Below are 17,365 nucleotides of genomic sequence, written 5' to 3' on the forward strand. Positions count from 1 at the left end.
TGGCAGCAGTTAGTCCCCAGATAAATGATGCACCTAATCTGAAGGAACCTCACTCTGTCTTCAGACGCCTATTAACTCCAAGCGGGATTAGCAGCACAGCATCAAAAGTTTGTGGTAGTTTAGATGGGTTTTCTGAACCAAAATGGCAAAAAGGTGTTCCAAAAGGGAATGTGCAGTGCATTCTTCATTGTAGCGATGGGGAAAAATCTATACGGTGAATGAATGAATGATGCGAAGGTGGATTCCCTTTGTAGTAGTGGGAATAGCCCTGACACAATATGGCAACTATCACCTGTATAGTTATGAGTACATTTCAGTTAAGTTTGGTTTCTCAGCATTTTGGTAACATAAAAGAAACACAGCTGCACAACTCATACTGTTTAAAATGAGATAACTTTGTTTGTATGTGTGTAAATGCACAGATCTGTTTCTGTTTTGTCATTGGTACCATGATTTTTAATAAATAACTACTTGGTAGTCATTGAACAAGTCACTTGCATGTTTACTCAGAATTGTTCAGTGGACTTACTCCCAAGGAAGTATATGTAACATTGCAGCTACACTTTCCTAAACTGCAGGAAGTTGCTGTCAGAATACAATCAAGCTTTCAAGAAATGTGGTCAGTGCTTTGTCCCAACTTTTTTTTGTAAATTAAAGATGGATGAGTAACTACAAAAATAATCTTATTGCCACTATTTACAACTCAAAAAATAGGTTTGATTTCATGAATTACATCAGCTTTTTAATGCATCTTTTGACCTAAATATGTAAGATAATCATGCCATAGATAGTATTTTCATACTCAAATGGGAAAAAATGAAGCTATCAAACCCAGTGTATTTCACAATGCAAAATTATATGGGAGCTTCAAACACCAACATGCACAGGTACTTGTTTCACTTCACTGATGTCTAATTTGTAATTGAATTTTTGAGAAAAAGAGTCAACTTACGGGAATGCTTGTGCTCGTCAGGATCCTCATCTGGAAAATCAAGGAAAAATCATAGAAGTAAGTGAGATGCAGTTGCAAGAAAAATAATATTATTTAAACTCGGGTTGGTGGCAACCAGGTAAACATTTCAAGAACCAGGTAAGGAAGTGTGAGATGCAGTCAGTGTTTCCCCTGCTCTGCTCTCAGAATACATGTGTGGCTAGAGCATGTTTGCGACAAAATCAAAACCACGCAGAGCACACGCAGACATTGTTTTAGTAAACTCACAGTGCCACAGTCTCATATGCAGTGCTTCCTTGAGTTAAAAATGAGGTGCCCATACCCAAAAATGAGGTGGTTGCCATGGGCAGCATTAAAAGAGGTGGCAGGATTCTATACCAGTGAGTATTGTCACCAAAAGCACTGCTTATATATATATGAGCTTGATTTTTGTCTTGCCATTCTTTCAATTTGATACAGGCAGGATATTAAAAATAATTGAACATGGATCTAAATTACAGTAAGATGCTCATTTTTAGGCATCTGCAGTGGAAGATGGCTGCAAATTTTCCAGTAACTGGTTTCGGAAAAAAACTTCCCAAGAGCAAAGCTGTTAATCATAAAATTGGCTGGTGTACTTGAAAGTATCAAAGACATTGGTTTGCTTTCCCTGTGTATTGTTTGTGACAAACATCTCTGAAGCATATTCAAATATTTGCAGTATGCCAAAGGCTTTGAACTGAACTGTTACTCATGAAAACACATCAGACCATTGAGATAATTTTTTAAAATGGAAGAGCTTGGTTTTTTGTTTTTTATTAAAAAAATGGACTTATTGATGATTGCCTACAAAATGCAATTTAAGCAGAAAAAGAGAAATGTTGAGACATATTAACGGTTATTTTGAATGTTATTCTGTTTTGTGCAAGAAAAAAATATTGCTCTTAGAGGTACTACAGAGATTTTAGGCAGTTCTAATATGGGAATTTTTCTGAATCTCGCTGAAGACAGGAAATTTGAAGATCATTTGTTTAGTCATAAAAAGTGGACGGTAAACTATTTATCTCATTAAAAAACAATTTCCTCAAATTATTTTAGGGGGTAAATGTTCGTGGTGAGATAATTTCTAGAATAAAAAGACAATTTTTTTTTACTGTTATTTCATTGTATTCCAGATGTTTGTCGTCATGAGCAAATGTGTCAAATGATCAGCTATGTCCATATTGATGCTGGGAACATTTTGATCAAGGAACTTCTTTACATCCGCAGGTGTGGCAGTGGAGGTGTCTTACCCCAGTAATGGACTGGATGAGAGCCAACAAACTGATGTTCCATCCCGATAAGACTGTCAGTGGGTAGTTCCCTAGGCTGGATGGGAGTTTGCCTACTCTTGATGAGGTTACACTCCCTCTGAAGGAGCAGGTATGTAGCTTGAGGGTACTTCTGAATCCTCTGCTGTTGCTTGAGGCTTAGGTGGCCTTAGTGGCACACAGTGCCCTCCATCAGCTTCAGCTGGTGGTCCAGCTGCGCTCCTATTTGGACAGGGATAACCTAACGCCTGTTGCCTATGCTCTAGTAAGCTCTGTGTTAGATCACTGCAACACATTATATGTGGGACTGCCTCTGAAGATGGTTCAGAAACTTCAGCTGGTGCAGAATTCAGGGGCCAGGTTGCTCACTGGGGCAAAACGGGTTGAGCATATAACACCAAACTTGGCCTGATTGCAGTGGCTGCCAGTCAGTTTCCAGGACCAATTCAAAGTGCTGTTTTTTACCTATAAAGCCTTAAACAGCTCAGGGCCATGATACCTCAAGGACTGCCTCTCTACAACCAGGCATTTGCTTGATTAAACAATCTATGGCTTTTTAAATGCGTTTGTGGGATGGGGGTTGTTGGTTTGTTGTTGTTGTTATGTATACAGGGCAGCCCAAAAGTAGGCATACTAATACAAACAAACAAACAAACAAACAAACAAATAAATGGATTATTTTTCTTTACTGATATTGTGAATGGTGAGAGCTTGAGTCAAAAACAAAGAAAGTGGATTCTAAAGCAGTACAGTATACCGACTTTTGGGCCACCCTGTATTGTATTTTCATTTTGTAGTTTTATGTTGTAAACTGTCCTGTGGTCTTTGGATGAAAAGCGGCATCCAAATTTAATAAATAATGTTAAGGGACTTTTCACACAAGTGCCTCTTGTTTCAACTGGGTTTAAACTGCAAAGAGAAACCTCCCATTTGTCAGAATGCTCATTCACAGTCATAGAATCAGAGTTAGAAGGGACGCCGGGGAGCATCTAGTCCAACCTGAATATGCACCTGTCCCATACGGAGATCGAACCTGCAACCTTGGCATTATCAGCACCACGCTCCAACCAACTGAGCTATCAGTCAAGTGGTTTATTCTCATGTGTGATTATATCCTTAATAACCTGCCAAAGATGTAGGCACACTCATACCCTATTCCCGTTTTCACAACAGCAGGGACTGTTATATTAATGTGACTCAAAATTTCCATGCAGAGCTTTCAAAAAGTAAGGTAATATTTTTTTGAGCTTTGGAAATGAAATGGAAGTACTGATGTCAATGTGACATCAGTGGAAAATCTTAGGTAGCAGCTGGGAGCTCTCTGAGGGGGATTATTTTTTAGAGCAGTTCTTCGTAGAACTGTGAAAGACATATAATGTACAGGGATACTGAATAGGTTTTCTCCCACATTCCTTCAGTAGTTCCCAAATGTCTCAGCCTTGCTTTAGTGTTTAATCACCTGCAAGGATCTTTTATTATCTTGTACATGCCTATGATGCGTATTGTGTCCTAATTAAATTGAAACCCTGGGTGTGTTTTGCTGCATTACTGCATAGTCACGACATTTCATAGGCTACTTGCACAAGAGCTACAGAAGTATAAAGGTAATAAACAGCACATAGCCTCATATTTGTGCCTTCTGCCAGAGTAGTTTACTGCTGCATTTAAACAAAGGATGTTGCATCCTTGGGAGATTTATTAGCATAGCTTTTCTTCCCCCTCTTCCAACATCTCACTTAAATGGGTTACAAAAAAAGAAAGAAAAAAGGATGAAATACAAGTGGTAACTGCCAACGTTTTATGGAATTGATTATTTTGAGACAACATCTTCCAAGACAGCAATTCCCATTTACACCACAAAGCACTCATAACCCACCTACTTTCAGCAGCCAGAAACACCATAACCAGACACTGGAGAGACCTGTCAGGAGTAAGCATGGACCAGTGGTACCAAATAGTATGGGAAACAGCCTTACTAGAAAAATTAACAAATAAACTGAAACTGACACGGGGACAAACAGAAGACGACGCCTTTACCCCAGTATGGCTCCCCTTTAGCACCACAGCCCAACAAGACAATGACAATAATCCACCAACAGCATACAAATCAATATGGCTGATCTAAAACACCCACCCACCCCACTCACACACGAAAACAAAGATCACCATAGCCAATCACAAACAAACAACCACGCCCTAGGCCAACCCCAACCTCTCTCACCACCAAGTGAACAGCAGAGAACCGGCACGAACAACGCTGACACCAAACCCTACATACATTAAGCAAAATAGAAACATCACCACCCGACCCCCCCCATCTCTCCCCCCCCTTTTCTTCCTAATGTCTCAACAAATGAAACTGATTTGTAAAAATGTTACATGGAAAAAATATGAGAGACATTACACATACTTCCGTAAAACAAGAAAATCTTTAATAAAATTTGAGACATGGGTTTTCACCAGCTTACCAATATGTACATAATGACCGCTCCCCGCTTAAAACGGGGGGCGCCCTTTGCGTGGACGCGTGCAGCCCCTAGATCTGGAGCGGCTCCAACAGCATAGGCTTGGCCTTGCCTTCCCTCAGGTGGGATACCTGGAGGTCTCCACCTACCTCAGTCAGTTGTCCAATCCCACCTGGGGGAAGCGTTGCCAAGGAGACCAGGCCAGGTAGGGGAGGGACTACCTGCCCACACAATAGAGGGAGGATCTTACCTGGGAATCCTCACTTGGCTCCATACATAATCTCATACATATGTACATAATCTCATGACCTCCACACACAATTCATGCGCGGTCATACTGATTCCCATGTTGGTACACTCCTGTACTCTAATATTCTGTTTTAGGAAAATGGGAAGCTTCCAGTGCTGGTTCCCATTGGGAAGGCAGGGAGGCCACCAGCGGGTGGTGCCTAAGCCCATGATGGGCAGATGTGGAGCCAACCAATCCTGCTTTTGCCCACATTTTCCTCCCTTCTGCGCTCTGCAAGGGCAAAACGGAGACCCAAAAGGAAGAAGGTGTAGGGCATTGCCACCCATGGACAGGTTATAAACAAAAAGGTAGGCAGGTGGGGACTGATTGAGGGCAGAATGAGGATGGTGGGGCAGTGCCCCATTTGCCCTAATGGACCAGCCTCTGACAGAAGCTGCCTTCTCCCAAGTTGGATAATTGGTCTACCTAGCTCACTACTGCCAGCACTGAATTGCCCCTCCATTTCTGACACAGATGTTTCTTCTAGGTTTACCTGGAGCAGGTAAGGAGCAGGTACGTAGAACTGCCATGTTTTACATTCTTAGCAGTTTCCATCACATACTTTGAAAAAAAATCTGGTTACATCGTTGTTGTAAATTCCATTAGAGTTTCTTATGTCATCCCAGCAGGTCCCTCCACAAAGATGTGAAGCTGGAGTTGGGTGCCCCTTGTCAAAGCCTTTTCCAAAATGCCCAGCTGCAGGCTTTTACCATTCTCAACAAGGAAGGAAATGGAGGACCCTGCTGTGGAAATGGCTTAACTTGTCAGACTGAACCTGCTCCTGGAGATCCCAGCCATTGACCATCAAGCTTGCTCCTATCTGGATGATCCTGAATTTTTACCTGCATAATTCTCATCTTTGTCACGATAGAGTGTTGGGATGCTGAGAACTGGTTTCTAAGTCATACAATTTTTTGAACAATATGTATTAAATGTCTGTGTATGCTACTCATTTTTCTGAAAGCCTTTGTCTGAATGAGTGGGAAAGGATGGGTGCATTATGTTTTAGAAGGAAGAGAAAGCAAACAATATACCAAGAGCTTCTTTTCCTACTAATGCATCATCCAAACTAAGGTGGCCTGGGCAATAACACATTTTCAGTTTGTGCAATGGCCATTTACTTCAATTAAGCTTCCACAGAACACTTTCTAGTGACCTGTTCTTACTTTGTTTGAATTTGGGCCTGAATAAAATATGAAAATTGTATTAAATGCCTACGTATTTCAGGAACCTGAAGCCAGATATCTCTTGTATTGCAGACGTTTGCTTGACTATCTCACTCATATATAACCAAAGGGCAGATGCATTTACAATTGTAATTAGCTGTTCATATTAGAAAGTGCTCTGTACCATAGAGAAAACAAATCTAGTTTACTTCAAAAATTACCTGGCTGGAGAAAACGGACAGCATCCCTTTTTGTGATGCTACTACTAAAAAATCCAGCTGTGGTACTTTCACTATGCACTTTATTACATCACGTCTCTTGACTCCTGCCAAAGACAAAATACATTCTAAAATCTGCACAACAAAACTTCTAGGAATTAGGTAATGCACACAATTAGTAACAAGGCGAAATACACATCTATATGGAATTTTGCCTAACAGACATGTCTTTGCAGAGGAATTTCCCCTAATATAATTCATTTTAGAAATTTGTAGTTTTCACCAAATATATGCATTTTCGTACATGTTAGTCGGCTGGAAAACTACACTGCAAAATCGTATGTAATTGTTTTGGAAAGTGCAAATTAGGGAGATCCACCTTTAAATGTGAACAAATACCGTAGAATTTCTCCCCCATCCCTACTTGTAAAGAAATGGTGCAGTCCAGAGGCAAGTATACCAACTCAGTGAGAACTAAACTGATATTTAAAAAATAATAATTATAAACTTTTATGTCAACTTGTTTTTAATGCTTTATTTTAAGTAGATAATTACTATTGTTCTTCGTGACCTGCTTAGGGCCTTTCTGTTGAGTAAGTGGTATATAAATGTTGTAAAATAAAATAAAATAAGTAATGGCTAAAGACCAGTGAGTGCATTTACAATAGAATTACAAGTAGTTTATGTCAAGGGCAGTTCATAGGTGAGTACAAATGAACAGATGGTTGCAGCAGAGCCATAGAATGCATTAAAAATATATAACATGGCATCTTTGGAGACTTATAAAAACATACTTTTATATATATAAAAAAGCATCATGCTCTGATTTTGAACTTCTGCTATATTAACAATATGATCATATAGGGAGTTTCTTGGGTGCGACTTTGGTGTTGCCAATGCAGGGGTTTGCTAGTTGTCTTTTGGCTGGAGAAAAATGCAACTCAAGAGTTACAACAGAAATGCTGTGATTTTAAAAAAAGAAAATCAACAAACTGTTTGGGAAATCTACTTTAATTACATAAGAGTCTAACAGGAACCCTATAATAGCAGGCACAGTTCAATCCTGGGTTGGTCTATTCAGACATAAACATTTCTGAGCGCATGGAGCTTTCTCTCCAGCAAGTGTGTATAGATTTGCAACCAGAAGCTGTTCACTGAATGGGTGGAGCCACTACTCTGACTTCCCGGCGGGCGGGCTAATGTTGCTTACTGGGAGAGGAGGAGGGGCAATATATTGTTCTGCCCACATCTGATGACACATTATGCAGAAGCTCAATAAGGGGAGAGAACATTAAAAGATCCTACCTGCTTTTGAAATCCGCTGCTTTTTGGATACCAGGAAAACCATATTTTCTTCATCAAGCTGGGCAGCAAGCGCATCACCCTCCAGTATATAATATCCAAAGATCTAAAACAAGCAAAACAAAATGCAGCACCACATAAGAGGAACCTAAACTGCATGGAGAAATGATGGCATATATTTAAAACTCTACATATATTTAAAAATCAGTAGTAGTCAGATGGATGGTGACAGCAGTCACGAAATTAAAAGACACCTGCTTCTTGGGAGAAAAGCAATGACAAAGCTAGACAGCATCTTAAAAAGCAAAGACATCACCTTGCCGACAAAGGTCCGTATAGTTAAAGCTATGGTTTCCCCATTAGTGATGTATGGAAGTGAGAGCTGGACCATAAAGAAGGCTGATCGCCGAAGAATTGATGCTTTTGAATTATGGTGCTGGAGGAGACTCTTGAGAGTCCCATGGACTGCAAGAAGATCAAACCTCTCCATTCTGAAGGAAATCAGCCCTGAGTGCTCACTGGAAGGACAGATCCTGAAACTGAGACTCCAATACTTTAGCCACCTCATGAGAAGAGAAGACTCCCTGGAAAAGACCCTGATGTTGGGAAAGATTGAGGGCAAAAGGAGAAGGGGACGACAGAGGACAAGATGGTTGGACAGTGTTCTTGAAGCTACCAGCATGAGTTTGACCAAACTGCGGGAGGCAGTGGAAGACAGGAGTGCCTGGCATGCTCTGGTCCATGGGGTTACGAAGAGTCGGACACGACTAAACAACTAAACAACAACAAGTAGTCAGATGATGGCTAGAAAACAGGTGGCAGAAGTCCCACTACAAAGATGACTAGAGCGCATAATTGTGCCTATTTCACTGCTTCCTCGAGAATATGGCCAGCAGAGATCATCATGGTGGTCTGTTGCTGTTGACATCCATATCAGTGGTTGGCACCCAGGACACCTTAGAAACCATCCAAGAGTTGCTTGTTGGGCATTTTGAGGGTGAAGTCATCGATCTCTGTAGCTAGCTAGATGCCATGACTGATGCATTCTCAAACAAAAATTCCAATGCTACATCAAGCCATGTTTTATGCAATCAGTTTCAAGTTTTGCAACCTAATGACATTGACAGAGTGCCTGTGAGTATGTGCCCAATAACGTTACCTTTGGATCCTTGTCTTTCATGGCTGATTCATGCTAGTTGGGTGGGGAGGAGGGGGCCAGCTCTGTCACTGGAGGCACATGCGGCTAGATGTGCCTTTTGCCACCTTTGGTTGGTAAGACAACTACAGTGGTACCTCGGGTTACATACGCTTCAGGTTACATACGCTTCAGGTTACAGACTCTGCTAACCCAGAAATATTACCTCGGGTTAAGAACTTTGCTTCAGGATGAGAACAGAAATCGTGCTACGGCAGCGCGGCGGCAGCAGGAGGCCCCATTAGCTAAAGTGGTGCTTCAGGTTAAGAACAGTTTCAGGTTAAGAACGGACCTCCGGAACAAATTAAGTACTTAACCCGAGGTACCACTGTACAGCCAATCCTGGATCAAGATAGCTCAACCACAGCTGGATTACTGCACTCTGCTCTATGTGCGGCCGCCCTTGGGGTTGGTTTGGAGGCTGCAGCTGATACAGAACGTCACATCTAGGTTGCTTGTGGGACAAACTATTAACAGCATGTAGCACCTTGCTTGTGGGATTTGCAATGGCGCTCAGTCTGCTACCAGGCCAAGTTCTATACAGTTCAGGACCAGGTTACTTGAGGCAGAAGGGTATTTATATTTTGCCACAGTTATATTTATCTCTATGTATGTGTGTGTCCTCACAACTGCTGCACTCCAATAGAGAATGTGATAGACTGAAAGATCAATTCTGGGTTTTTCCACAGCTAACACTACAGACATCTTTATTCTCTAATGCATCACTTCTAAATGCTGTTAATGCAAGATAGAAAGGTGTAAACATTGGAACCCAAGTGGTTATGCAGAGATAAGGCATACATACTTTCAAAATTAGAGGAATCTTGAATTTAAACTCTATTTTCCAAAACAAGGCTTGAGGGCATAGAAGGCAACTGTCCGGTCACCACTGCCACACAGCACATATTGTTCAGGATGAAGTGTCAGGAAGTTGACCATTTTCCTGGTGATGAATGGACCAATAATTGAGGCACAGGAGGGCAAGAGGCAAGGGCTTATGAAAAGCTGGCCAAAGAAGAATATTACAAAGAAAAAAATCTTTATGCAATCAAGGGGCAATTTTAGCTAACTGAACAATTAGATAGAACCCAGAAGGATATGCTGAGCGTCTTCAAAGTTCATTCTCCAACTGAGCGCTCGCAGGCCAGTGATTCCCAGCTGTCGGTGTTTATGCTACATTTTTTTAAAGATTTGCCTTGGGAGGGTCTTTAAGCCTCTTTTGTTGACCACCAGCATTATGTTTTCCATTTTTAAATTCAGAATAGAGTAGTTGCTTTGGAAGACGATAATCAGGCACCCAAACAACATGACCAGTCCAACAAAGGTGATGCTGACGAATCATTGCTTTGACACTGGTGATCTTTGCTTGTTCCAGTACACTGGCATTAGTTTGCCTGTCTTTCCAAGTGATATGTAATTTTTTTTTCGGAGACTGCTGTCTCCTCTTTGGGAACCTGCAAATTCATGCTAAGAAACAGTTTGGCTTAGTATTACATGTGAACCAGCTCAGCGATTACTTGACACCCCTTGGAGTAAGGAAATTTCTCTAGGCTGTATCAGACTGTGTTCATGGTTGATAGAAACAACAAGCAAGATGATGGGGGGTGGGGAAAAAAGCTATGTTCTTTTTGTCCAGGAGAAAGCCTTCAGGAGGACTCCAAAATTAGGTTCCAGGCAAGACTGAAATGAAAATCAGACTCAGCACACAAAATATGGGATGGCTCATTACAGGAAGAAGTCATTTCAAAAGCTTTCTAGTCAGTGTATTGGTCTGCCTTTGATTTACAGACACAGGGAAAACAGAAACATGATTTCAGTCCCTTGCGGAAAATGGCCATTGCCTTCAAAAGCAAATTTAGCTGTGGTTTCAACAGATAAACTTTGAGCATTTCTCAGCTATGTAACCAAATCCTAAGGGCCTTTTAGCATTGCAGCCAAAGTGCCTTATCTTTTAATGATGCTTAACCTCCATGGCTGATGTCGTTTGATTTTCTTGTAATTCTGTATCCAATTTTCTACCATCATTTTGATCCATTGTTGCATGAGTGGAAGAAGGCAAATTCAACACAAGATGTTTTTAGCAGGCTCTGAAAAGAGCACAGTGAAGGTGGCTGCCTGATCGCAATAGACAGGGAGTTCCAAAGGGTGGGTTCTGCCACACTATAATATCAAGTTCTTACAAATGATGAACAGGTACGATGTGTCACCTGTAACAGAGCCAGTTCCTCAGACTGAAGCAGTCAAATGGACATATATGGGGAAAGGTGATCTTGCAAGTAAATTGGTCCCAAACTGTTAAGGGCTTTATATATTAATAGTAACACCTTGAACTTGACCCAGTAGTAAACTGACAACTGGTTCAGGTCCCTGAGCAGACGTGTTAAAGGCTAACAGGGTTTGATTCCTTCCAGCAATCTTGCTGCAGCATTCTGCACTAACCGAAGTCCCACATGCAGTTTATTGCAGTAACCAATGCACAAACTATGTGAATACAACTCATAGTTCCAGGTCAGTAAGAACTTACTGCCAAGGATTGTTGTGATGACAGATATAGAATCTGTCTGCACAGAACATCTAATCTATGATATAGCAATACCAATAAGGTACAGAATGATGAATCCGCAACATTTCCCTCTTAGCATCCTTTCTTGGGCAAACCCCTCATATCCACACCCCATGGAGAAAGAGATCAAATCTTGTCTTCCCCTTTCTTGCAGGCTCCAGCTTCTCATTCCTTCCCCCCTTTTTTCTTACTGCTAGCAAAGGTTTACATGAAGAACTAAGCAAAGCACTCTTTTAAATTCCTCTCCAACCCTAGAGAAGACAAGAAGGATTTATAGGCAAAAGAATGATTTAAATGCAGCTTTCAAAAGGTTAATGGTGTAATACATGGACCACTTAGCTACGGTCTACTGATCTAGTTGGTGAAAAAGGCACTGTAATCAGAAGCACATTCACCTGAAGAGAACTTTATGGACCCCAAATTGCCTCTGGAGCCAATCAAATTCCACCTTATGGAGAGCAGCCTATCAAGTGCTTCTGTAGCTGCTTCATTGCCCTAGCAGCATAATACTTTAAACATGAAAATCAGAGGGAGCCGATGAAAGAACTCCAGGGTACAAGTTCTACTTTCTGCAGGAAAAAGCCATGGTTTAGGAGCACCACTTGTAGAGTTCATTTTTATTTAAGTTTTATGAATATTTATAAGCTTTGAAAATGAGGTACCAGTGCTCATATATTGACAACAGAATTGTGGATGCCAGCACAAAATGGCTGACATGGCCAGCAAAATGAAAAAAGGTGATTGTACTCTACTGTATACAAGCAAGTACTGTATGCCCAGATCAAGGGTAGTCATAGTACCACCCTAATCTGCCTTGGTCAGACTACATGTGGAATACTGTGTCCAATTCTGGGCACCACAATTTAAGAAGGATGTTGACAAGCTGGAACGTGTGCAGAGGAGAGCAACCAAGATGATCAAGGGTCTGGAAAGTAAGCCTTATAAGGAATGGTTGAAGGAGCTGAGTATGTTTAGTGTGGAAAAGAGTAGACTGAGAGGAGATATGATAGCCATCTTTAAATATCTTAAAGGCTGTCACATGGAAGAGGGAGCATGCTTGTTTTCTCCTGCTCTGGAGGGTAGGACTCGAACCAATGGCTTCAAGTTACAAGAAAGGAGATTTTGACTAATCATTTGGAAAAACATTCTGACAGTAAGAGCCATTCGGCAGTGGAACAGAGGCCCATGAGAGGTGGTGAACTCTCCTTCCTTGGAGGTTTTTAAGCAGAGGTTGGGTGGCCGTCTGTCATGGATGCTTTAGCTGAGATTCCGGCATTGCAGGGGGTTGGACTAGATGACCCTTGGGTCCTTTCCAACTCTATGGTTCTATGATTCTACAAAAGCAAAGTTGGAGCAGTGCAAAAGATACACTGCTGGGAGTTGTGGTTTGAGACACATGTATCCCATAACCCTGGAACCTGTGTGCTACGTATATAGCATGGCTGAACTGGTAATATTCTCACTTGTTCGTAACATCATCCCCCTTCCCACTCAGAAAAGCCTCACCAAAAACCACAGGCTACTTTCCAGTGATTACTATTCCATGAGCTGAAGCAGCATAAAGTTAGTCAGCAGCCAGAAAATGAATGGTGTGAATTATAAGAATTGCCTTTATCAGCTAAATTCATGCGCTTCCCTGGAACATCAGTTAAGCAGAAATTGTCAAGAGTTCACTTCCCTGATGAAGTGCTTTTCATGGTCACAAAGCCCACTTCAGTCTCCTTATAAAAGGCAACTCCTCCGAATATTTAGGAGCTAACTATGCATTATTTCAGTCACAGAGGAGATGATCTACTGCGGGTGCAATGTTGAACAGATTGCAAGCCCTTCAATCATTCGCTTGAGCTGCTATCCTCCTTGGGTTCTTCTTGTTCCATAAGTAGGAATGCAGGAAAAACTTGATCAAAAGACTTGCAAGGGCCAAAAAAATGGTTCGTTCTCTGTGCTGGGACAGCCTCCTGCCCAAGAAGATAGCTCCCTCTCATCCTCGCTGCCTCACTTAGTAAAGCCTTTCCTGATCCCCATGGTCTCACCCTACCGACTCCTTCATGATAATGTATGGTTACCAGATGTCCCCGTTTCTCGGGGACAGTCCCTGGATTTACAAATCCGTCCCCAGACAAAATCCGTCCCTGGAATGTCCCCGGATTTATATTTTAAGTGTTGTAGATGTATTAGTAGGGAATGAATGTTGTGTGATTGGTTCAACGCCACAAGACACATCATATGGGGAGTTCCAGTGAGGGGGTTGGACTCGATGGCCCTTGTGGTCTATTCCAACTCTATGATTCTATGAATCTATGAAAATGGCAGGCGCCACGGCAGCGGGCAGCTCCTGAGGCCAACCAGAGCCAACTGTGCTACCAGGATGGCTCTGAGCTGCTGAGACTGCGGCTGCCACTGCCAAGGGGGAACCGCTGACACACACACCCCGTGACCCAAATCAAGCCAGGAACGAGAGAGCCTGGTCACCCGGTCAACTGATTTCTCTTTTTGTCCCTGGATTCTTTGAAAAAAATCTGGTAACCTTATTATAATGGCCTGGTTTGCATGTTACAGTAAACCAAAGAGCAACTTGCCATGACTGTGCTGGCTTCTGAGGAGGCACTTACATGGCCTTTGCTCCTTCCTTGACTTCTAAGGTCAGTGAGGGACATCAGCTAATCTACGGTTTAACTTAGATTGGTATCTTGTGTCAGTAGTAATAGTAAAAGTGTATCAGCATTCTCTTTCTTGTAAATGGTTTCATATGTGAGAATGCAGATTGGATTGGTTTGACCTAGGGTTGAGCTCAAGACAAATTTATGCACCGCAAACAGCAACACCAGTACATTTCAGAGCACAATTCAAAGTGTTGGTGCTGACCTTTAAAGCCCTAAACAGCCTTGGTCCTGTATACATGAAGGAACATCTCCACCCTCATCATTCAGCCCGGACACTGAGTTAAAGCACCAAGGGCCTTCTGGCAGTTCCCTTACTGCAAGAAGTAAGGTTACAGGGAACCATGCAGAGGGCCTTCTGGGTAGTAGCGCCTTCCCTGTGGAATGCCCTCCCATCAGATGTCAAGGAAATAAGCAACTATATCTTACATTTAAAAGACATCTGAAGGCAGCCCTGTTTAGGGAAGTTTTAATGTTTAATGCTGTATTGTGTTTTTAATATTTTGTTGGAAGCCACCCAGAGTGGCTGGGGAAACCCAGCCAGATGGGCGGGGTATAAATTACATTATTATTATTATTATTATTATTATTATTATTATTATTAACACGTATCTACCTCGCACCATTCCGTACGCCCATCAGGATTGTTGCTAATCTTCCTATAGAAGGTTTTAACATCTTGTGGTTTCACATCTGTACCAAACAGCCTCTGGACTTCAGCAAAGAATTTATCGTAATCAATTTCCTCTGCAATGAAAGAAAAGAATACAAAAGCTAACACATCAGTACAGCTATTTTCGATACTTTTCCAACCATCACTGCGTGCTGCAATCCATCATCATCAGTGTTTGGAGAATTTAGTTTTGTCTTCATTTTCATTTGGAATCCCTTTTCTGTCTCGCAATTTATGAAATAGTACAGCAGGGATCTTTGGCTTCCCGGGTCCCAATATTAGAGAAAGTTTTGGGCAAGAAAGGGAGAAATGGTAGACTCTTTCTAGGATGACTTAATTCATTCTGAAGGGTAAATCCATTTATCACCCCAAATTCCACCCCTCTGCGTGTACAACCAGATTACTTACCAGCATCTTTTATATACAAGCCTAATCTTTCATCCCTTTTCTGAGCAACTGTCTGGTCAACTAATTTCTGAAACAGTTTCAATAGATTTTTGAAATCGGCTCCATCAGGAATGTTGTTGGAAATATCATCATCTTGAGTTTTTTTCCTAGACATTCTGTTTCATGAGATGGGTGGGACGCAGCAAAATCTCCTTTCCACACGCTCTAATGCTCCTTGTCTTGTTTTCTTCTCAGTTGTATTCTCTGATGTTAATGCTTTGAGAAAATGCCAGCTGCATGAGCTGAAGTGTTGCTTAGGTGAATGAGAAGTGGTGACTTTGCCTTGACATGCAGCTTCTCAGGCAGGCAAGTGTGTGCCACTAACTACCTGATGTCATAACTCTTCATTGAGCCTCATTGGTCATTAGGTCCAGCTAGATCACAAACCACCATAACTGGCAAGCTGCTGAAAGTCAGTTCAATCTCCATCAGAAAAAAAGGAGGACAAGGAGGAAGCAAAATGCTCTGAGATTTGATTTATTTATCTCATGCAGGAAACCCAACCTTCTTCATTCAACTTCAAATGTCTAGGGCAGGGGTCAGCAAACTTTTTCAGCAGGGGGCCAGTCCACTGTCCCTCAGACCTTGTGGGGGGCCGGACTATATTGGGGGAGGGGGAAAGAATGAATTCCTATGCCCTACAAATAACCCAGAGATGCATTTTAAAGAAAAGCACACATTCTACTCATGTAAAAAATAATAATCCCGGGCCGGATTTAGAAGGCGATTGGGCCGGATCCTGCCCCCAGGCCTTAGTTTGCCTACCCATGGTCTAGGAACTGCACTCTCTTATTATTCTACCCTGTCGGAACCTGTGAAATAGGATATAATTGCTGGCAATTGCTAATGTGCAAGAAAAAATCAAGAGAAGAATTCAAGTTGTTTTTAAACAGTGTATTTTACTGCAATGCAGCACACGCAAGCAGGAAAAGGAGGTATCCATCTACAGCTAGATGGGAACCTGAGCATACAACAGGCCAGGCCATACTAATGTGGTACACTCCAGATGCTGTGAGCTACAACTTCCATCCGTTGCAGCCAGCCTGACCAATGATCAGAGGTGATAGATGTAGTTCACAACAGGTGAAGAGTACCATGTTGGCAAGCCCTGCCATAAGCCATGAGGGGCTGAACAATATGCAGTATGAAGCAGGAAGAGCCCCATAGAACCCAGGTTCATAAGATTAGAGTATGTCACAGCAAGTGTCTGGGATTGCTTTGTCACTCAGCACTCAGCTGGCATCTGGAGAAATCCTGAAGGGGCAGAATCCTGGCTTGAAGTCTTGTAGGACTAAGTAGCTTTCTGTGTCCAGGGCAACTAACTATCTACCTGCTCCATCTGGTATGCCAGCTGAGACCCTACCTGCCTGTGCACTGTCTCACCAGAGTGGTGCATGTGCTGGTTATCTCCTGCTTGGACTGCTGCTATGTGGTCGACATGCGGCTACCTTTAAAGGTGACTCAGAAACTACAACTAATCCAGAATGTGGCTGCCAGACTGGGAGCGGCCGACAGGACCATACAACACCAGTCCCAAAAGATCTGCATTGGCTTCCAGTACATTTCCGAGCACAATTCAAAGTGTTGGTGCTGACCTAAATGGCTTCAGCTCTGTACACCTGAAGGAGTGTCTCCACCACATCATTCAGCCCAGACACTGATATCCAGATACAAGGGCCTTCTGGCGGGTGCCTCATTGCGAGAAGTGAGGCTACAGGGACAGGGCCATCTTAAGCATATCCGGCACCGTGGTGCAAAGATCCCTCTGCCTCCCATTTCCCAGAGTTGTCGACCCTATGGCATAGCAAGGTCAGGTGGTACCTGGTGCGGAAATTTTTTTGTCAACCCCCCATTGAAACTATTAAAAGAAGGAAAAATAAGATACTTACAGTTGCAAGTGCTAATTTCTGGTTTAATTACTTAACATTGTGAGCATAAGCACTTAAAACCCATTTCCCCTAACTTCGTTCTCTGCAAATTTTGAAATCACATCAACTCCCAGAGCTGGTGGAGCTAGAATAAAACCCAGCCACCCCTCCAGTTGGACTCCGTCCATGGAACCAGTGAATGTGTGTGCTGCCTTCTTCCATTTCAGGGGGGTATGTGGGCTAGATGACCCCTGAGGTCCCTTCAGTCCTACAATTCT

At 42.3% G+C, this 17,365-nt stretch overlaps 1 protein-coding gene and 1 long non-coding RNA gene across 2 annotated transcripts in view; one reads left to right on the forward strand and one right to left on the reverse strand.

Moving 5' to 3' along the window:
- The window catches only part of WDR64 (WD repeat domain 64), a 71,111-nt gene extending 55,326 nt beyond the window's left edge, over positions 1-15,785 (reverse strand). The window contains exons 1-5 of the mRNA XM_028724115.2: positions 15,181-15,785; positions 14,716-14,846; positions 7,685-7,787; positions 6,383-6,486; positions 953-982 (exon numbers count right to left, since the gene is read on the reverse strand). Of these exons, the coding sequence (XP_028579948.2) occupies positions 953-982; positions 6,383-6,486; positions 7,685-7,787; positions 14,716-14,846; positions 15,181-15,334 (522 nt within the window). The 5' untranslated portion in view covers positions 15,335-15,785. The remainder of the gene's footprint in view (positions 1-952; positions 983-6,382; positions 6,487-7,684; positions 7,788-14,715; positions 14,847-15,180) is intronic.
- LOC114594435 (uncharacterized) lies at positions 641-6,396 on the forward strand. Its single transcript, XR_003705979.2, has 3 exons — positions 641-1,009; positions 2,201-2,353; positions 5,622-6,396. It is a non-coding gene; the product is annotated as an uncharacterized LOC114594435 (long non-coding RNA).
- Positions 15,786-17,365: the final 1,580 nt, after the last annotated feature.

This window comes from Podarcis muralis, chromosome 3 (assembly GCF_964188315.1).
Source record: "Podarcis muralis chromosome 3, rPodMur119.hap1.1, whole genome shotgun sequence".
NCBI lineage: Eukaryota > Metazoa > Chordata > Lepidosauria > Squamata > Lacertidae > Podarcis > Podarcis muralis.